Raw genomic sequence first — 19,121 nt, 5'->3', positions numbered from 1 at the left:
TATATATATATATATATATATATATATATATATTAGTAATAGGTATTTTTTTGTGAATTCGTTTGAACAAAAACGTAAAGCAAATCTGTTCCATGCGTGAGCAAAAAAAAAAAAAAAAAAATTTAAGTGTTGTGCATAGTTTATAAACCAGCTTTTTTTTTTTTTTTTTTTTTTTTTTAAAGGGGCTATGTAATTCCGTGCCTGTTTAATTTATACATTTTGTTTGTTATTTTCTCTGTTATTGTTTGTTTATATCATAGGTCTCCAACCCTGGCACTGGCGGGAAGGTGCCCTTCCTAGTTTTTGTTCTATACGCTAAATGAATTAATTGGACCAATTAAGTTTTCAATAAGCACTTAATTGGTCCAATTAAATAATTTTGGGTACAGTTAGAACAAAAGCCTGGCGGGACACCTGCCCTAATGGACCAGACAGGAGGCTCCTGGTTTAGATCATTTACCATGCCTATTAACAATTCCAGCAAAAAAATATCCATAGGATTTTCAACAGGAATGAAATGTTACAAAAATGTGTATAGTATCAGGTAGTATTTTAATATTCATAGAATAGTTTATTTTCAACCATACAAATAATTTTTCTGCAAATGTATGTATCTAGTCATTTCTTAGTAAAATGTTTGTTGTGTGTGTGGGGTGCCCTAAAGACTTCAATTTTGCACAGCTTGAGCAGACAGAACGGCCCAAACTTCACAAGATGAAACCTAAGAGACAACCTACACATTATATTAACTTGTACCATAATGCAGACAGAAGCAACAGAGTTAAATTAAAAGGCATTACTATGTGTGTTGTTTAAAATGGGGATTTTCAGAAGCTATCACCTTGCCTTCTTATAGAGCTGTTTTAATACTATATAGTCCATCTCTGTCTCTGAATGTTGCACTTGAATATGGGCTCCTTCTTTTGCAAGTTTTGGTTACCGAAGTACTTTAGCTGCCTTGCTAAACTCGGGGTATGGGTAAGAACATCCACCTTTTTAGACAGATTTTATTCACTACTGTCCAAATTGTAGTGATTGGTAGTAAAATATTCTTGTTTTTGTTCTATTGTTTGTTAAAATGTGTTTATTACATCCTGTCTACTTTCTCAGTTGAAATGCTTTAAACAAAATTTCATCAATATCATACAGTAATCTGTCGCGTTTCCGACTGCTGTGGGATCAGAGTAAGGCCGGATTTGTAAAAAGGTGGATAAATTAATCCTGTTTTAAATACCATTATACACAGCTGTAACTATTACTATATTCACATAAAATTATTGTTTTGAGATTCAGCTTTTATTAGGGAGCCGCCCAATATCCCTTGTTTAAAAAGATACAGGGTATTTGTGACATGGTAGCCGCCTGCTACTAATTTAATTTGCTTGTGTTTGTGTCAGCGTGCTTTAACGGTGTGGTTAAGTAAGTGACATGCTGTTATGACAGCCTTCCCCATTGAATCATAGACTTAACCCATTTGTATCTGAGGGGAATGCCTTTAAACCTAGTCATAGCTGCGCTTCAGTGATCCTGTAGTCTAAATGAACAGTACAAAGGTATTTCTGGGTACACCCTCAGGGCATTGTGCCATGGCGAATCAGTATATATTCAGAATCATTAGGATTATTTTGACAGGCTGCTAGGACTGCCTTCCCTCACAGAAAAGGCTAGGAATGTGTTCCCCATTCATTGCAGTGGAGCAAAGCAATCCTACCCACTTTGATCTGTGCATGCGAATCCCTTAAATAATGAATCTGAAAGAGAGGGCATTATGGTTAATACTTACATACTGTTTTCGTCCCATGCAGAGCACAGGGTTTTTTTAATAGTATTCTCAAAGTTTTGGTTTGGCACATCTTATTCTCCGGGCAGACTGGACAAGGTTATAAGACTATTTGTCATTATTAGCATGATTAGAATGTGGGAAACATAAAAAGCAATCTGATTGGTTACTGAACAGGACTTTAATTCTCTAGAAATGCCCTGCACAACACAAAAAATGACATTACAAATAATTTAGCTTACATCACAATTGAATAGAGCTTAACAGAAGTATTTGAAACACATAGGCTAATAGTTACGAAAACACAGGTACAGCAGTTTAAAATTTGATTTATTTTTTCTTTATAGTTTAACAACTTGGGCACAGATCATTCAGGGGAATTAATGAACGCTGAGGATGGCCATTGTTTGGTCGAAACATGTTCGTTTTTTGTGTTCTTAACCTCGAAAGTAAAATATGAACTAATAATTATTTGAACTTGCTTCTTTGAGTGCGGACATCCGAAGTGAGGGAGATATGGGAATTAATGACCGACAGGGGTTAAACTCGCCCAAGTGGTCATTAATCTCCAGGAAGTACCCAGGTTCTTATTGCTTAATTACATGTGGCATGTAATGAATGAGAGGACAGTTTATCCAACAACAAGGATGAGCTGAAGCTAGGGGTGTCACTGTATGATGGTATACCTTGATATTCACTCACCATCGTATGAATACCGTAGCAAAAAATATTTTCGCGTTAACTAGGGGTTAAATCGCGATTTTGTGGAAATTGTGAAATTGGGGGGTCACCGTGAAATTCAGCTCTTTTAGGGGCCAATGCATACTAAAGAAGTACGGAGAGATAAAAAAAAAGAAACCTTGTTTAAATGAACTACTGTACAACTCGAGCGACGCAACTATGTATCATCCTTCACCGTCCTTTGTGCATTGCACTTAGGCAAAAAAAATAAATAAATGAATAAATAAAGTCCTTAGACCGATCGCTGTTTAGCTTCAGAAACACATTAAACAAAAGGCTAAATTACAAAAAAAAATCTTCAAAGCAGTCAACATTCTTGTTTACTGTTCAAACGACGACAATGTTTTAATCAGCCTATCAGTGCCTCTGTACTGGCTTTTCTGTGACCTACAGTAGGGCTTGGGACAAAGTCAGTGCTGCATTGTTTTGATTTAGGTTGCTAAAATCTGGTTTTCAGCATTGGAGGTAAAATACCAGAAATGGACGACAAAGCAAAAAAACAAAAAAAAACAAAGTATATTTCGTTGATTGATCGTGTCAATATATTTCCCGAAGAAACTGTACATGCAGATGGAGGTAATTGTTTTGCACTTCTTGTAATGTGTCTTTGGAGAAAATACGATCGATCGCTGTTTAGTTTCAGAATCACACATTAAATGAAAGGCTACTACAGAGGCTGCTGAACAGAATGTAAAATAAACAGCTTTCAGAAAACAAACTGGAAAGTCAGCCCAGACAAAAAGTATTCGGTTGTAGCCAAGTTAAATCAGTACTACAGGTACGATCTAGCACAGCCACCTCGCGTCAAACAACCTGCTGCTTAGTTTTTAAATGCAGCTTGAATTTTAGACCCGAATAGGCATGTTTTCTTTTTTTTGACTTGATACTAAAAAAATAAATTATTGGATGGGACAAATAACATGACAGTGAACGTGCTGCATATATTGCCTTTATTAAAGTATGTCAGGTGCCGTTGGGTAAACGAATTTCCACATCTGTATAACTTGGCAAAGCTTTCCCTTACTTACACTTCCAACCAATTCTGTGGATGCAGAACATGCAGTCTCAATGTATGGGCAAGTTCACACCAGACAGAGAATGTTGGCAAACAACTGCCGGGTGATGCTGCATGCTTGCATTTAACAAATGGCAGCACTCTGTTTTAGTAAGGAAGCAAGTACCACTGTTCTTATGCTTTATAGTGCCCTGAAATACTGTCTGGAGAAACTCGGGTTTATCACCACTAAAGTTAGACTTATTGTATGTGATCCTTGCGTTAATGGCTGTAGCGATTTACCATACCCTGTTCTCCTGGGAAGAGACTGGCCGTTTTTTGATCGTATTTTGGGTCGGGAAATGGTCTTAGTTTCTAAGGTTTATTTAATGTTTAAACAGGTCCGCGAAATGTCCGTGAAATCCTAATTTTATTCCACAACCTACACATGAGAAATAGGTAAATTTCCCGCGATTTAACTAGACCCCAAGCGATAACCGTGTGATCACAATGTTGTAAACGAGTCCGAGCCAGGAAGGCAGACTTCAACACAGACTTAACCCGTATTGCACTGCTAGATGGCTTTACTAGTAATAAGGGAAAGAAACAATCGTTTTAACGTAATTTTATTAGAAAAAATAAATTAAAGTGTTTAAACTTTTTTTTTTTTTCTTAATTATAGAGGTTTGCTTTTTGGCTTTGGCTGGCATCAGTAATGATTTAAGTAATCTGCAGCATCTTGACTCCAATACATACAGTATGTGTTATGCTCTGTTGAATTTTATAACTCACGCAGTGTTCTAACTTAACTTGTATTATGGATTTACACTGCTGTAAAACCACTGCTTCATTGTACAGATTTGGATAAAATGTGTCATTAAGCAAGTATAATATCCATGGAATATTCTAAACTGGGTCTAAAATAAATTAAAAAAAAAAAAAACCTACCACGAAAACCCAGGTGAGATCACTGTAGGGTTGGCAATTACCGCCGCTTAAAAATTTTCCACTATAGCCGCCCCTCTCACTGATCTCACTAAAAAGAAACGCTCCAAATAAAATTAATTTTTCGCTAGACTCAGGTGAAATAATCTAATTCACTAAAATATCCAAAGCTTACCGCTGCTTGGACATAATTAAAAATAATAATTCCATTTAAAAATATATAGGGGCAGTTGTAAATGACTAAATGTTTGAAATTTGAATCAAATATACATTTTTTGACTTAACAGCTAATATTTTACTTTTCCTCCCCAATAATTTATTGAATTCAGCAATGTATATGTGTTGGCTGTGATTTGACCATTGTGGAAGCGTGTGTGCCTGTGTACTGTAGATAGGAAACGTAATGCACATGGAAAAGCATACCTGAAAAAGCAACGTCAAAGAAGTGCTGCAAAATAAATACAATCAACTGAGCAAAAAAATTCATTAAAAAATGGCAGCCTGCAGCTTTGGCTATTGGGCAAGCAGTGCAAAAGAATCAGATTTAGATGATGAGGCTTGGTTATTTACACCAGCAAAATAAACTAAATCATCAGCGTGGACATTTTTGGGTTTAAAAAAGAATGCAGATGGCATGGTAATCTAGGATTGCTTGCCAGTGTGCCGAACCTGCAAGAAAAAAATTGCTGCAAAATATGGAAATACATGTTTGTCCGCCTCCGAGATCATCATCATGCACTCTACAGAGAGACAGTAGAACTGGAAGTGAAAGTCTATTAAGATTATCTATCTATCTATCTATCTATCTATCTATCTATCTATATATATATATATATATATATATATATATATATATATAGATAGAGAGAGAGAGAGAGAGAGAGAGAGAGAGAGAGAGAGAGAGAGAGAGAGAGAGAATTTTTAAAGGCTGTTCATTTTAAAGCTTTATGGCTTTGCAAAGCAACCTGTCAGATAGCTAGTACTACAAAATATTAGGATTGTATAATACTGGATACTATATTTTGCTATAATGTTCAAATATTCAGGTGCACAAGAATCAGATAATCCGCATCTGAGCTATAATCTAGGATTCTGGATATCATATTTGTTTAGTTAATTTGTGGAGGGTTAATAAATATTTAAAATCTTTATTTTTTAAATGCAATAACTTCTAATATTTTTTAAGTGTCGAAATTGTTACTGAAAATGTGAATTCTTCAAGGGTATTAAGCCCTATGTAGCCATTGTAAGAATGATGCTTAAGTGTGAATAGCTGAATAAGACGTTGGTTTGGGTATTTTAGTAGCATAAACATAAAAATCAAATTGTGGATATCTTTTTTTTAAACAATTAAACAGACCCAAATTGATGATTTTGTTTCTTATTTTTGGATGCCTACTATCACTAGAATGTCTTGCATTTATTTTGAGGCAGGTCTGATTTCCATAAAAGGTGTTTGTTTTTATAGCTATTCATTTTTTAAGAACACTAAGAGAACCATTTTGAAGGGAGTGCAAAGTTTGCCCTCCTTTTTCTGAAAATAAAACTTTTTTAAGATTGTAAAACAAGTAAGAAACAACTCAAAAGAATAATTTAATTGCTCCAGCTTGCAACAGATTTGTTTCTTGATACAAAACCTTTGCAATTGCTTCAAAATCGGACGTGTGGCATCATGATACTCAGTATATCATGATCATCTAATATCATGATAATGAAAAAGTTGATATCGTTACATCCCTTGTTGAAGCACACACATTTATGTTTATACTTATGTAATTATTTATAGTTATGCTATACAAAGCTGAAGGCAGTATCAGAATCTGGGGGTATATAATAGGAAGATGCCCTGTCTGTCCAAATGTAACAATTACATACACTACCATTGCGGATTCTGTCCATTGCCCTGTCGGTGAGGTAAGATGAGGTTAAAAGCTGACTCTTTTGCTTTGCGGTTTAGACGCTTGCTTGTGGTGTGTATGGTCGCTGGTTCACGCCCAACCTCTACCCTGTTACATAGAGAAGTAATTTTCAATTTTGTTAAAAAACTTGTTGGGAGATGTTTTGTTCCTACAGTTGAGAGAGCAGTATATTAAAGTCAGCCCACATCTTTGTGTGTCATACTTGTACACGTGTACATATGTGGGGGATGTAGGTCATGATGATTGCTCTAATTGTTGTATTTACATCTTTGGTTATGGGGAGAAAGTGATGTTACTGAAAGTATCTGTTACGGAACTGTAAAGCCTTAGGACAAGAACATATTATACCCAATGTATTGTTAATGGCAATACATGTGTTCTTTTCATTTAAAGACTTCCCACAGTCACCCATTTATAAATATTGTGGCATTATTTTCAATGAGTGAGTGCACCAGTGTTTTGATATGAAGTTTATATTTATGAAAACACTTGAAAAACATAATTGCCATAATACTAAAATTGAGGAAGAATTAAGTGTTACAAGGCCTTCCAGGAGAAATCAGCATGAACCATGGCAATATAATGTTACATTTGTACGAATCAAAATGTGATGCAGTGATAGTGGACATTGTCATTAGAAAGTAAGCAAACATACAAACAGACAAGTTATACCCTATATCTGTGTTTTACAGAAATCTGTGTGAAAAATACCAGTTTGTTTACAGTCGTCGTAATTTAATTGGAGGCAGCAACTTTGAATTCGTATAGGCTACTGTACTGCATTATGTTAATTACAATAATTATTATTATTGTTGCTATTGTGTCAGTTGAGTGTTGATGCTATTTCTTTTTGTGGTATATATTATTCATACTGCATGTTATTGACACATGCTTTGACATTTTTATGGAGGGTACTTGAATTCACCTGCATGCATACCTGAGGTGACTGAATTGATTCCCTTGTATCTGGTGGTTGCGTTTGTTCAATGGTGTCTTTAACCTTTTTGTTAGGGCCTAGGGCACAAGATTCTTGGTTCCCACTCAAGCCGATCTCTTCCATAGAAGACACGATAGGCAATCGTCAGTTTCTCCCTGCATGTGTTCTTTTGCTTTTTACTCTGCTCCTCCTGTTTATTTCAGTGGAACATACAGAAGATTCCTGCCAGGTTTATTTTATATGATGCCATTGGATTTTATGTTTGCTAGCCTCTTCCTCTTCTCCTTATTTTTACCTGCCTTGTGCTTTTTCAACCTGTGAGAATTGGTGAATGAGTTGGTGGAATGTGGGTACAGAGTCTGCTGCTCTAGATATTAATTAATTTGGGAGTGACAGTCCCAGCAGAAAGGTCAAGGTCACAATTCATCATCAATATACTTTGTGATGCAACTGAAAGCTGAGATCTAAGGTGTTAATTTTTGAGTGAGTTTATCTGCTGGTAAAACAAACCAAAAAAAAGAAGTGTTTTGGAATCTCAAAGGTCTATAGGAGCTAGCAGTATAAAGAGCATTCTGAGAGTTGACAGACAGACAGACACAAACATTGCAAAAGGGCCCACATCTTAAATTAGGACCCGCAAAACACTAATCATGTTTTTCTTATGTTTTATTCTGCAAACGGGGTTCACAAAAAGCAAAACTCTGGAACTTCACACATGTTATTTCAATCTTGAATCATTTCCCATTTGCAAAAATAAAATAAATAAAAGTACAATGTCATATTATTTTAATAAGCAGAGCTTGATGGATTTTTGCCTTTGTTCCTTGACAGTACACATTTGTATGTGTCTTGCTTTTAATTCCTGCAATCCTAGAATTTTTCCTTTTATAGTATTCATTTTTGTGTGTGGTCATCTCAACACCCACAGTTGTCTGGCTCCGCTTTTATCCTCCTTGCCTCTCTAATATTCAGCAGTATGTGTGATCAACATTTACATCTACTGCAGAACGCAAAACAAGTCTGATCCCCATAATCCCGTCGGTTCCAGGGTTAATATATGTATTTAAATAAGATGTGGACTTTGCATTGCCTCTGAGCTACACTGCTTATAGTAAGAAGAAAATCATTTATCTGCAAGCTGAGCAAGGTTCAGTTGATAATTGGGCACCCTATTCTGAAACTTAAGTATACCACAGAAATTGTCTGAAATGAAATGTTAAAAAAAAAAAAAGACTATTTAAGTATATTATTTTAAGTGGTAAAGAATTACCTTGCTATGTATTTATTTATTTATTTATTCTATGGGATTAATTTAATCAATTATTAAAAATAAAAAATAAGTTGCTAAACAATATTTTAATATAGTGAATACAGTGTAATGGAATGTGCTGGTTAGTCAACTGCATATCATAATCAAAAATTGCCTTACCTTTGCTGTACAGCCAATACAAAACCCACTGTTTTATTAAATCAACAAAGTTGTTAAAATGTGATTTTTACTGGTTATGCAAGCGTTTAAGAGCATGCCCTGTTTATTCTCACATAGCCTTGCTGCTTTCTTCTTGTTGAGTAGTAGTGTACCACACCTGCATCTTACTCTCGGTTTGAAATGTTCAACAGTATTTGAATTTTTCAAGCTGTTTTCTAAGGTGTATGTTTATTAAATGTTCTGCTGTAGACTAAATGAGATTTTTTAAATCTTAGAATTGATTATTTGCTGTATATGTGCAAAATCTGTTTTTGTCTAAAAAAAATGAGACTAGGTTGCTCTAAAATATGATGGATAGATTCTCAAAGCTATTTACTCACCCTATAAAAATGAAACCTTCACCATTTATAGTGAATAGCTTTGAGAATATAGCCTGTTTCCTATGAATGGCAACTTATCTGAACTATATACTATAGCATGTGTGTTTTGCTTTGTTTAGTGGGGATTATGCACTGTAACGGGGTAATGATGTGCCTCATATGTAACTTATATATTACAGGAAAGAAAATGCATTACAGAGTGATATCCAATCAATGAAAACTGAATTTAAATACAAGGGGAGAATGACGGTTCCTGCTATGATTGTACCCAAAAGCAACACAAAAGGTGATGATGTCCACAGCCCCTACCCCTTCCTCCTCACTTCTCCCCACACCCATCCGTGACTACCAGAGAAATCCATTAATGTCCCTCTTTTGCTTCTGTAATTTGTTTTCACAGCTTGTCTTCACATAGCTGAAATAATGCATATATTTCTATACTTGAAATAGCATCTGCAGGGAGCTGTAGAAAGGTACACTGTCACACCACTGTGCCTGAATGTCTCACTGAATGAGCCACAGGGAGCCAATACTATCAGGATTACAACAATAAAAAACGAATGTTGAAAAGAAAACAACAAAAAAAAAATATGATGAGATGAACAATGACAGTATTTTTTAGGAGCGCTAAGTTAGATAATGGCTCCTGGGCTCAGTTGTCACTGACCAGCGATACTGTCGCTGCACTTGATTTTTAACATTATGACTTGATTTATATCCATTCCCATACAAATACAACTTTGCTTAATGTGACTACAGAGTTCCATTGAAATTTTTGTAAAGACATAATGCAATGTAGGTGCTTAAGTTTGTTTATTTATTTATTTATTTTTTTTTATATATACACAGTTTCATGGCTTTACATCCCTCTTTGTTGGAACGATAGACATGTCTATATCCCATGTTGAAATTGCAAATTATATTCTCTTGATGCATAGTTTTTGCGCTCCAATCTCCCCCCGCCTCTCAACCCCATAATAATGGGGTGCTATGTGTAAAAAAAAAAAAAAAAAAAACATTAATACTTTTAACGTATTTTTTTCCCCTAGACTTAACTTAAATCTTTTATTTTTTCCCCAGATTTATAAATGTGAAAATAAAATATTTTTTTAAATGTGTACATTGAGATATAATTTATTAATCTAATTACAAGATTTAACATTTAGCTAAATATTTAACTGGCCAGCTAAATCTGGAGATGTATGTAAATGAGCTATGCCTACTTTGTGCTTTCACGCTATTTGATTGGCTTGTGTAATAATGAAATTTGCATAATTCTTGATTAGCATTACAAGAGCCAATCAAATTGCGTGAAAGCACAAAGCGGGCGGAGCTCGTTTGCATACAAACTCCAAAATTAGGCCACTTGTTAAATCTTGTTAAGAGATTTAATATTTAGTTAAGTATTTTAGCTAAATGTTAAATCTTGTAGTTAGATTTATAAATTATATCTGAATGTACACATTTTAAAAATATGTATTATATTTATTTTCACAACATTTATAAATCTGAGGAAAAAGATTGAAGTTAAATCTAGAAAAAAATATGTTAAAATATTAAAATGTATTCAAGGATTAGTGTCACCATAGCTTTTAACAGTTTTATAATTAAAGACCAAGTAGTTTCAAATTAATTGTGTCCTTATAGAAGAAAGAGCAAGCTCTATCAAGTGATCAAGTGAACTAATTTTTTTAAATCTATCTGTCATATATATATATATATATATAGATAGATAGATAGATATAATAAGAAGAAGACACTTTGGCTAATCTGGCCTACATTACTCTCTTTGGCAAAAATTAAGGTAGCTGCTGAACTCAGTCAAAGCAGTTTAGCACAGACAAAACTAAATCTTAATTAATATAAGAATCACTTAAAATAATTGCAAACACCATTCAAGTTAAGGGATCGGTTTAGAAAAAAAGAGTAAAGATACTTGCGACATTGTATTAGTTGAACCGTTTAAAACCTTTGCAGCAACAAATTATTTTTCTGTGATGGTAAAATGTACCTTTTAATTGCTAAATGGAAGAGTTTTCACCTCTAAAGTGAATTTTGAGAAGAATGCACTACAATCTGTGAGAAGTAGTAAATGGGTTTGTTCTGCCACGTTATATTTGAATAGTTTGTCATTTACAGTGTCACACATTTATCACCTGCTAAATAACTAGCAAATTATTTTCAACAGTCCTCAGCCCCTCTGGCATGAAGTGCCAAGGTCATTGGTTATTTAAGGAGTGAAGGAGTTTTAACATTTTTCAACAGTGCTTCTGCCCTGAGCATATGTTATTAGCTGTGTGGTGTTATATTTTAATTAGGTATGTACATTTTAATTAGGAATTTTTCACACTGCAGGGCTCGGCTGTAAATTAGCAATGCATTTGAAATTGGGAATGTCTACAAACATTACAGACTGTATGAATATGTTAATACAATATTAAATAGAACATAGTACTATCAGTAAATTGTTGTGAACTATTTATGGAAGAAATACTTTATGCTGTCACGTATTCATGATCTACTTTTATTTAATATAAAAGTTTATTTATAAACCCAGAGGAAGTAGACCAATTCTGTGTCTATTTTGCAAATTGTGTTCTTCAAATTAGGTCATAATGTTGTCTAAAGTGCTAACCAGTGCTTTGAGAACCATATATCATAGTATTTGACCAATATTTGAAACTGTTGCATGCTGGTTACTTTATTGTAAATCACATGGGCTGATAGCACCAAGATCATTCGATTGAGTTTGAACTACAGGTACCGAGAAGTAGCAGCAACTTCTTATGTGTTGTTTTTGAAATCTTGGTAGTACTCCTTTTAATGGTTTCAGGAGATTCAACATAACATTCACAGTGTATTTTGTGACATTTCTCACCACAAAACAAATACAAGTCAAAGAGCTTTAGTCTAGCAATGCGGAAGGAATTGAGCACATACTACTAGGCAGCTAGCTAGCTCTGAATAGGATGCCAAGGAGATTAATTGATCGATTACATATTTAATTGAGTATCTCAAATTAAAGCCATTCCGATCAATAATTGAAACATCATTGCATCTCTACCAACCTGGTCATGTGGTTTCAGTCTTCTGGTCTGTCTCAAGCTTGTAGCTGCTTTGTGTGTAGCACAGTTTGCCAGATGACCTGATGGTTGAAGGCAAGCATTATTGGCTCATGTTTTGTTTTTTGGATTCCAGTGTTATGCTGTACCAATAACTGTATGTGAGGTTGGCATGAGACTCAGAGGGAGGGATCCTCAAGGTTCTGCTTTGCCGTGGATAGCCAACGTTCTAGGAGTTCAGAGTGTGAGACTGCGACTGAGGCTGGATCGTCACGACAACAGGGGTAAAGGCTGCTGGCAGCTGGTTGACTTGGGTGGTGGGAGCGAAAGAAGCTGCCGCAGACTGAGAGATCGGATACAGCCAGCTTCATCTCAGAGTAAGAAACCTGTGACTTTCTCTATGCAGAACTGTATTGGCAAGATCAAATGAAACAGTACTGTGATTGGCAGTGGGAATGTGAACTCTACCCTGCAGCCAGCATAATTAGTTTTGTTGATGTAAAAGGCCTGATTAGGAGGGGAATCTGTCAGCTGAAGCTGGTTTTGTTAACTGAAATCCTCAATGAAGTGGAGGTATTTTAATTAGCAACACAGAAGGTATAAGTATGCATTATAACATCTAGTACTTTTAACCATTTTAGTATTTATACTTTTAATAATCATTTAGTTGACGAACTCTTTCTTGATGAGAACTGAACTTTTTCAATACACGAATGTCCGAGAACCTTGTGGAGAGGTGACAGCTGTTCTTTATTAGAGATCAGAGAGTGGCATCTCTTGTGTGGGTTGTGGCAGTGTTTACATAATCTGTTAATCTGTATTAAGGCTAGTTCATATACTCTAGTATTAGTGGATTTATCTATATAATTTTACCTGTATGATGATAACAGAACCGGATTACTGTGATTGTCGTGCCTGGTGTTTCTGCTCTTAAAGTCTCACTAGATATTAACGAAACAGTAGGCTTTGTTTTCTTACACATACATACTCAGCGTTTCTGCTAGGAAAAACTGCTGTCTGTCCATATTTTTTAAATTAAGCAGAAAAGTTAAAAAAATGTTTTTTTAACAATTTGTTTATAAATGTTGTGGAAATTATTTGCTTTTTTAACATTCCTATTTTGCTTTATAATTTCAAATTCTAATACGTTACACCATAAATGAAAACTACAGGTATAATATCGGCATGAGTGAAAGCATTTTGTACTGAAAAGAGGGTGTGCAAACTTACATAAGACTAGATTGACATACATGTATCTAGACTAAAGAGAACATATAAAATTCATACAAAAATACAAAAAATACACTGTACTTGCTTTCATTTCAGTAGAGGCACAGTCAATCAGGCCAGTATCATAAAAGCGATTTGCGATACGCGAGCAGCAACCACTAGTAGCAATTTTCACCTCAGCTCCTATTAGAACATTTAAAACATTAAAGCCTTTTAATGTGTGAAAATAGGCCGGAATTCCATCTTGGATTTACTGTGCATGCTGAACGTTGAGTTTCAATAGTTACAAAAAAATGACCGTAAAACTTCAATTAAACGCCTCTGGTGTTTATTTACAATATTTGCCAGCAGCCCTGGCGCGTATTGGAGACAGGCGATTATTTGAAACCAGCAATTATTTGAAGTTTTACGGTGTGTGTATGTATGTGTGTATAAAAGGGGACAAATTGGGGTTTCACAAATTTGAGAAATTTATGTGATTTTTTTTTTTTTTTTTTTTGTGAAACAACCAAAATTAAATAAGAGAAAATCTTGTCTTCATGTAACATAACTCAGCCGAGCTGACATTTTAATGCATTTTTTATTTGTCATTACCGTAACACAACTAAAAACTGTTGTATAAAGAGGAATATACATGAAATCGATTAGCATTATAACATCACACATTAGTGAAAATATTTCATTTTTTCAAAAGATACATTTTGGTTTTCATATCTGTTGACTACTAAAATTAAAATTAAACTTTTATCACGTTTTGTACTGATATTTCTAATTAAATATGTTAGCAATGATTAAAAGTATACCAAACTATTACATTTTTTTAAATATGAACCCTTTAATCATTTGCTTCTATAAAGTTTACTGCTGCCAATGCTGCTGCAGTCTTATTCACTAAAATAACTATTGTTACGGTAATGACATTACTCTAATGACAGCTTGTTACGGTAATAACACTTAAAGATTTAAACAGTGATTTAAAGTAAATATGTAAAGAAATCAACCATTTATAGTGACACTACACAAATTCCAAAATAGGTTTTATTGGAAATTGTAAAACTTTAAAACACACAGGGGCTGATGTAAGGATAGCCATAGTGTAAACAACTGCGGCTGCAAAATCCAAATTTCCTAGCGGCTAGGCAGTTATTTTGCACTGTGGGCTATGTAAGCTTAAGAACAATGCAAATTACTCAACACGCACAAATAATGAGCCGCAATCATGATAATGAGAATCGCAGTGAGCGCTGCCTGTGCATCGGGCTATTTAGCGGCCGCTGTTACAGCCCAGAGATGAGGTGAGTTAGCAGCACAGAGAGCTGTATGAGATTTGTGGAGCACGAAAATCATATCAAACAAAATAATATATCAAAGGAAGGGCAAAAAAGTCCTCTTGGCACACAGAAAAGAAAATAAGTTTTTTCGCTTGTTGCATCGCGTCCGGTGTGTACAGCATACAGTTCACAGTACAGCAAACTTTCAGAACCTCACCTATTTCAGCATACAGGTCTGAGAATGCTCATCTGTACAGCGCACCGTAAGAAGACTCCTCTGAGGTCTTTATGGTTATGGTCTGAATTTTAGTTAATTTTACATAATTGTAATTAATTATTAATGCACTGGTCACTTAACTGTATCCTAGACTGCAGCTAGAAAATCAGAGGCCACTCTGTCACACATATTTTATATCCCAAAAGACAACTACTCATCAGTATACTTGCTGCCCAAGGTGACATATAGAGGAAAATGTATCCATCCATATGTACACATATAGTCACTAGTAGTACAGCTTGTTGTTACTGTAATGTAATTTACATCATCTAAACTGACTATAATGAGACATTGTCTTTAAAAGATTGTCAGAAACATATTGGGGTGCAGAGTGAGCAAAATCATTTAGAAGTTTGATTTACCTTCCCTCTGCGAATCTGAAACTTTCTGAAATTGATGAACTGTGTGCTGTCTGAAGCAGGATATAAAACAGTTTTCCCAACTCTGGTAGGTTAAACTGAAGGACTGTCTAGACTAGACAGTTGAGAGAAGGCTTTTTGTATTGTAAATATATATATATATATATATATATATATATATATATATATATATATATATATATATATATATATATATATATATATATATATATGTGTGTGTGTGTGTGTGTGTGTGTGTATATATATATATATATATATATATATATATATATATATATATATATATATATATATATTATATATATATATATATATATATATATATATGTCTTGATCACAAGATGTACTGTACTACCATGATTTACGTGTGCGTTTTATCAATAGGAAACTATCTGATAATCCCACACATATAGCCCGATACTTATTTAACGAATGTCAATGCTGACCAAGCAAACATGTGAATCTATTGGTATTTAATGCTATTTGTTGGACAAGCCTGTCATTTCAGAAACATTTATACTATTATTAGAAGCATTAGCATGCTTCTTCCATAGGCTTTGCACATCAAGCTGTGTTCTAATTCAAATCCAACTTTATTTATTTATTCATTCATTCATTCATTCAGTTTTATTTATTTATTTCCATTCAATAAACGGGATTTAGCTCAGAGACCAGGATCTCACTTTCAATGATTCCCATCCCTGGGCAAGCTGGTTACAAAATTAAACTCAAAATTTGAAAGGGAACAGAAAAGTAAGGTTTTTGTTTTGTTTTGTTTTTTAAACAAACATCTCACAGCCTTAAAACAACAAAAAATCGGGATCAGAAGGACTTGCACTAGTTTGTTTAATTTGAATATGGAAAGGGTTTAAGAGACTATTTTAGCTCTAGCCCTTGGAATGGAGTGGAATAGCATCAACAGCAAACTGATCAAACGTTCTGAGATTGTAAGGTGATGAAATATGAGACAGTGCTGTTCAGATTATTTGAGGGTGTTAATATTTCTAGAATCTTCAAGTGATCAAATCTAAGACACCACAGACATGCTTGAATATTATTACTTTTAAAGCTGCCTTGTCATCCTCACAGATTTATTTAATCCGACTTGAGCGAACACCACGGCAGGGCACAGAACAACCGGTATGGCTTAGCAGTTTGCTGTGTGAAATAGATTCCCATGCTAGACATATCTTTGCACAACAGGTGTACATCTTTTCTGCAAGTGTTCAGACATTTCACTTGTAGTAGCTTTGTAACAAGCTGATGGAATTTGGATTCAAACTTAACTGGAATGCTAATGTGCATTCATTTTGAACCGTTATTTTTGCATTTAAAGGTGGGGTGTCATGATATAAAAAAAGTTATTGTTGAGTGTAGCTAAAGTTTCTAAACATGTCCTGAAAGTTTTATTCACATTCATTGCTTATAAGGTGAAAAAAATGACACATTTTGTGATTAGACCGTTTTCAAAAACCTTTGATTCCTCTACTCAGAAGTGTGTGACATTCACTGGTGTAAACACATGCAGTAAGAAGTGAAGGCGACAAATGCTTCTGAATGGTTAGTAGTAGACCTAAGACATACACTATCCTACACATAGTCTAGCCTGTTATAGGCAAATATGATGTAAGAATTTTATAAATGTAAAAACCACAAACTACTAGCTTCAGTATTAGTTTACCTTATTTAACATTAGGTAGTCCAAGATTAGTGCCAACCAGGGTCTGTGAAAGCACTGGTAAAAGTTATTTCGCTATTAAAAAAACTAAGTGTTTACCTTTTCTGCACTTGCGTCTCTCTTCATGGTATGTTGTTGAGGGTAGAGTAGCACAGTCTTTTTTGTCAGTTGCAGGTTTTGAATTTGAATTTCTTGGCAGTATATCCTCATGTCTTCTTACTGCTTTTAGTGAAAAGCTTTTGCCAAGCATATTTATTCAGATGGTGAATTTAGAAGACTAACACTTGATTATTGCATCTGCATACCTGCAATTTATAAAAACACGAGATTGGGAGGACTCCTTTTTTCGTACTTACTGTATATATACACTAAATGATGTAAGGTAGCCTGGCTTAAATACAAATGTAATGAATTCAACACAAAGCAATAATGTTTCAAAGCAGTAATTGTTAAATTAAACTTAAACCAGAATGTACCATCTAATAATGCAATTCAACCTTACCACCTTAAAGTTGATCTTACGATCCACGGCAAGTAAGACAGCGAGTAGGCTCTGTTTTATAAAAAGACTGTCAATGTGACCAAGTTACAAAAAGAGCCAAGCCATGAAGAGGAGATCTCAAAAACACAAAAGTTATAAGGAACATGTGTGGGGCAAACATGGTCCATATCAAATAGGCACAATTATAAAAGTGAGGTACTTCAAGTGGCGCTCTGCAGCACTTTAATAATAATAATAATAATAATAATAAAGTAATAATAATAAGGTAAAGTTTATATTAAGGTTGGCGATTTAAATGATCTTTAAATGATCTGAAGTGATCGGGAGGCACAGGATTAGGTTCTTATGCACGAGAAGAGACGAGAGACTGCAGGAATGCATAGAGAACGATTGTTTCACCTCAGCAGTGAAGCCCTTTATTCCTTGTAAATCTCCAGTGGTTGGAAACTCATGAAGATATACCAATGGCCCTGGTGTGTTGGAGCAACCGTACACTACACATTTATTTACCATGGTGTCTCCCCTGGGTGTTTACCTGTGTGACTGACAAAGGTTTTGGTGAATTCAGAATTCAGCAATGCTTGATTTAATGCTTTGTAAAGAAGAAGTTTGTTTAGCTACACCTTTTGTTACTTTCACAAGATTTAATAATTGTCCATTACCAGATTCAAAAACAAATGCGGAATGTGCCCACAGAGGACCGCAGAGTGTCACACTTTTTGCAAAATGAAGCAGAAGATGGACATTTGATGTCCTGTTGCTTCACCGTATAATGCTTGCAATCTTACTGCAAATTCGAGCAGCAGAATGTACGAAAGATTTACCTCTTGAGGTCAAATTTGCGATTTTAGTAGCAGATAAATAGCTTCAACAAGAAGTGCAAAATGCTTCAGATATCTCTCTGGCAGTTGTCCTTTCAGACAGGGTAAACTATAAAATAGGCAACCAACTTGCCATTCAGCTGCTTTCCAGTACTTTCTCTCTTTTTACTGATCTTGGTAATCTGGGTGATATTCTGAGGTGGTTTAATGCTGAGCAATCTTGAATCTTTAACTGTCAGACATGAAGGTGAGCCTATATAAAGCTTTACATTAGCACACTGAAGCCACAGCTCTGTAAGGTAGCACGTGACACCCAAAAGCACACAGTGCATGTAGTTTGGAGTAAAGCCTCAGACTGTTCCAAAGTAGGGAATATTAATTGGAGGAGAAGGACCTTTCACTCCATTATATATCACCTTTTCCCAATTGGCGAGATTTTCCCGTTACAATCCGACCTGTTTAACCCTAAAATCCGCCCGAGAAAAACAAAGAGAGAGCGCAGGGTGGAAAAATATGAGGGAACTCTGAGACGACAAGGGGAGGGGTCTGACTCAAAGGTAAGCCAATCTTGTAAACGGCAGGGTAAAGGAGTAGGTGTTCAGTGTGACCGGGGCTGCGAGGTTACTGATGTGGAAGGTCACATAATAAAAGACACTCCTCTCAGCGTACCTAATCATTGGGACCGAGATATTGACCTGGGCTATGAACAACAAAATGATCCCACATTACAGTATGCTTGGAAACAGGTTAGATTTGTTGAGGGTTAGGATATGCA

At 35.0% G+C, this 19,121-nt stretch overlaps 1 protein-coding gene across 3 annotated transcripts in view; it reads left to right on the top strand.

Moving 5' to 3' along the window:
* Positions 1-19,121, top strand: part of LOC121317414 (sex comb on midleg-like protein 4) — a 55,172-nt gene that overhangs the window by 1,206 nt on the left and 34,845 nt on the right. For 2 of the 3 annotated variants that reach the window (XM_041253325.1, XM_041253323.1), the window contains exons 2-3: positions 9,305-9,411; positions 12,324-12,564. In XM_041253325.1, coding sequence (XP_041109259.1) covers positions 12,360-12,564 — 205 coding nt within the window. In that variant the 5' untranslated portion in view covers positions 9,305-9,411; positions 12,324-12,359. Of the gene's footprint in view, positions 1-9,046; positions 9,412-12,323; positions 12,565-19,121 lie in introns of those variants that run through there. The other variant, XM_041253324.1, reaches the window with a different exon arrangement.

This window comes from Polyodon spathula, chromosome 6 (genome assembly GCF_017654505.1).
Source record: "Polyodon spathula isolate WHYD16114869_AA chromosome 6, ASM1765450v1, whole genome shotgun sequence".
Classification (NCBI taxonomy): Eukaryota; Metazoa; Chordata; class Actinopteri; order Acipenseriformes; family Polyodontidae; genus Polyodon; species Polyodon spathula.
This window is presented reverse-complemented; position numbering and strand designations above follow the sequence as displayed.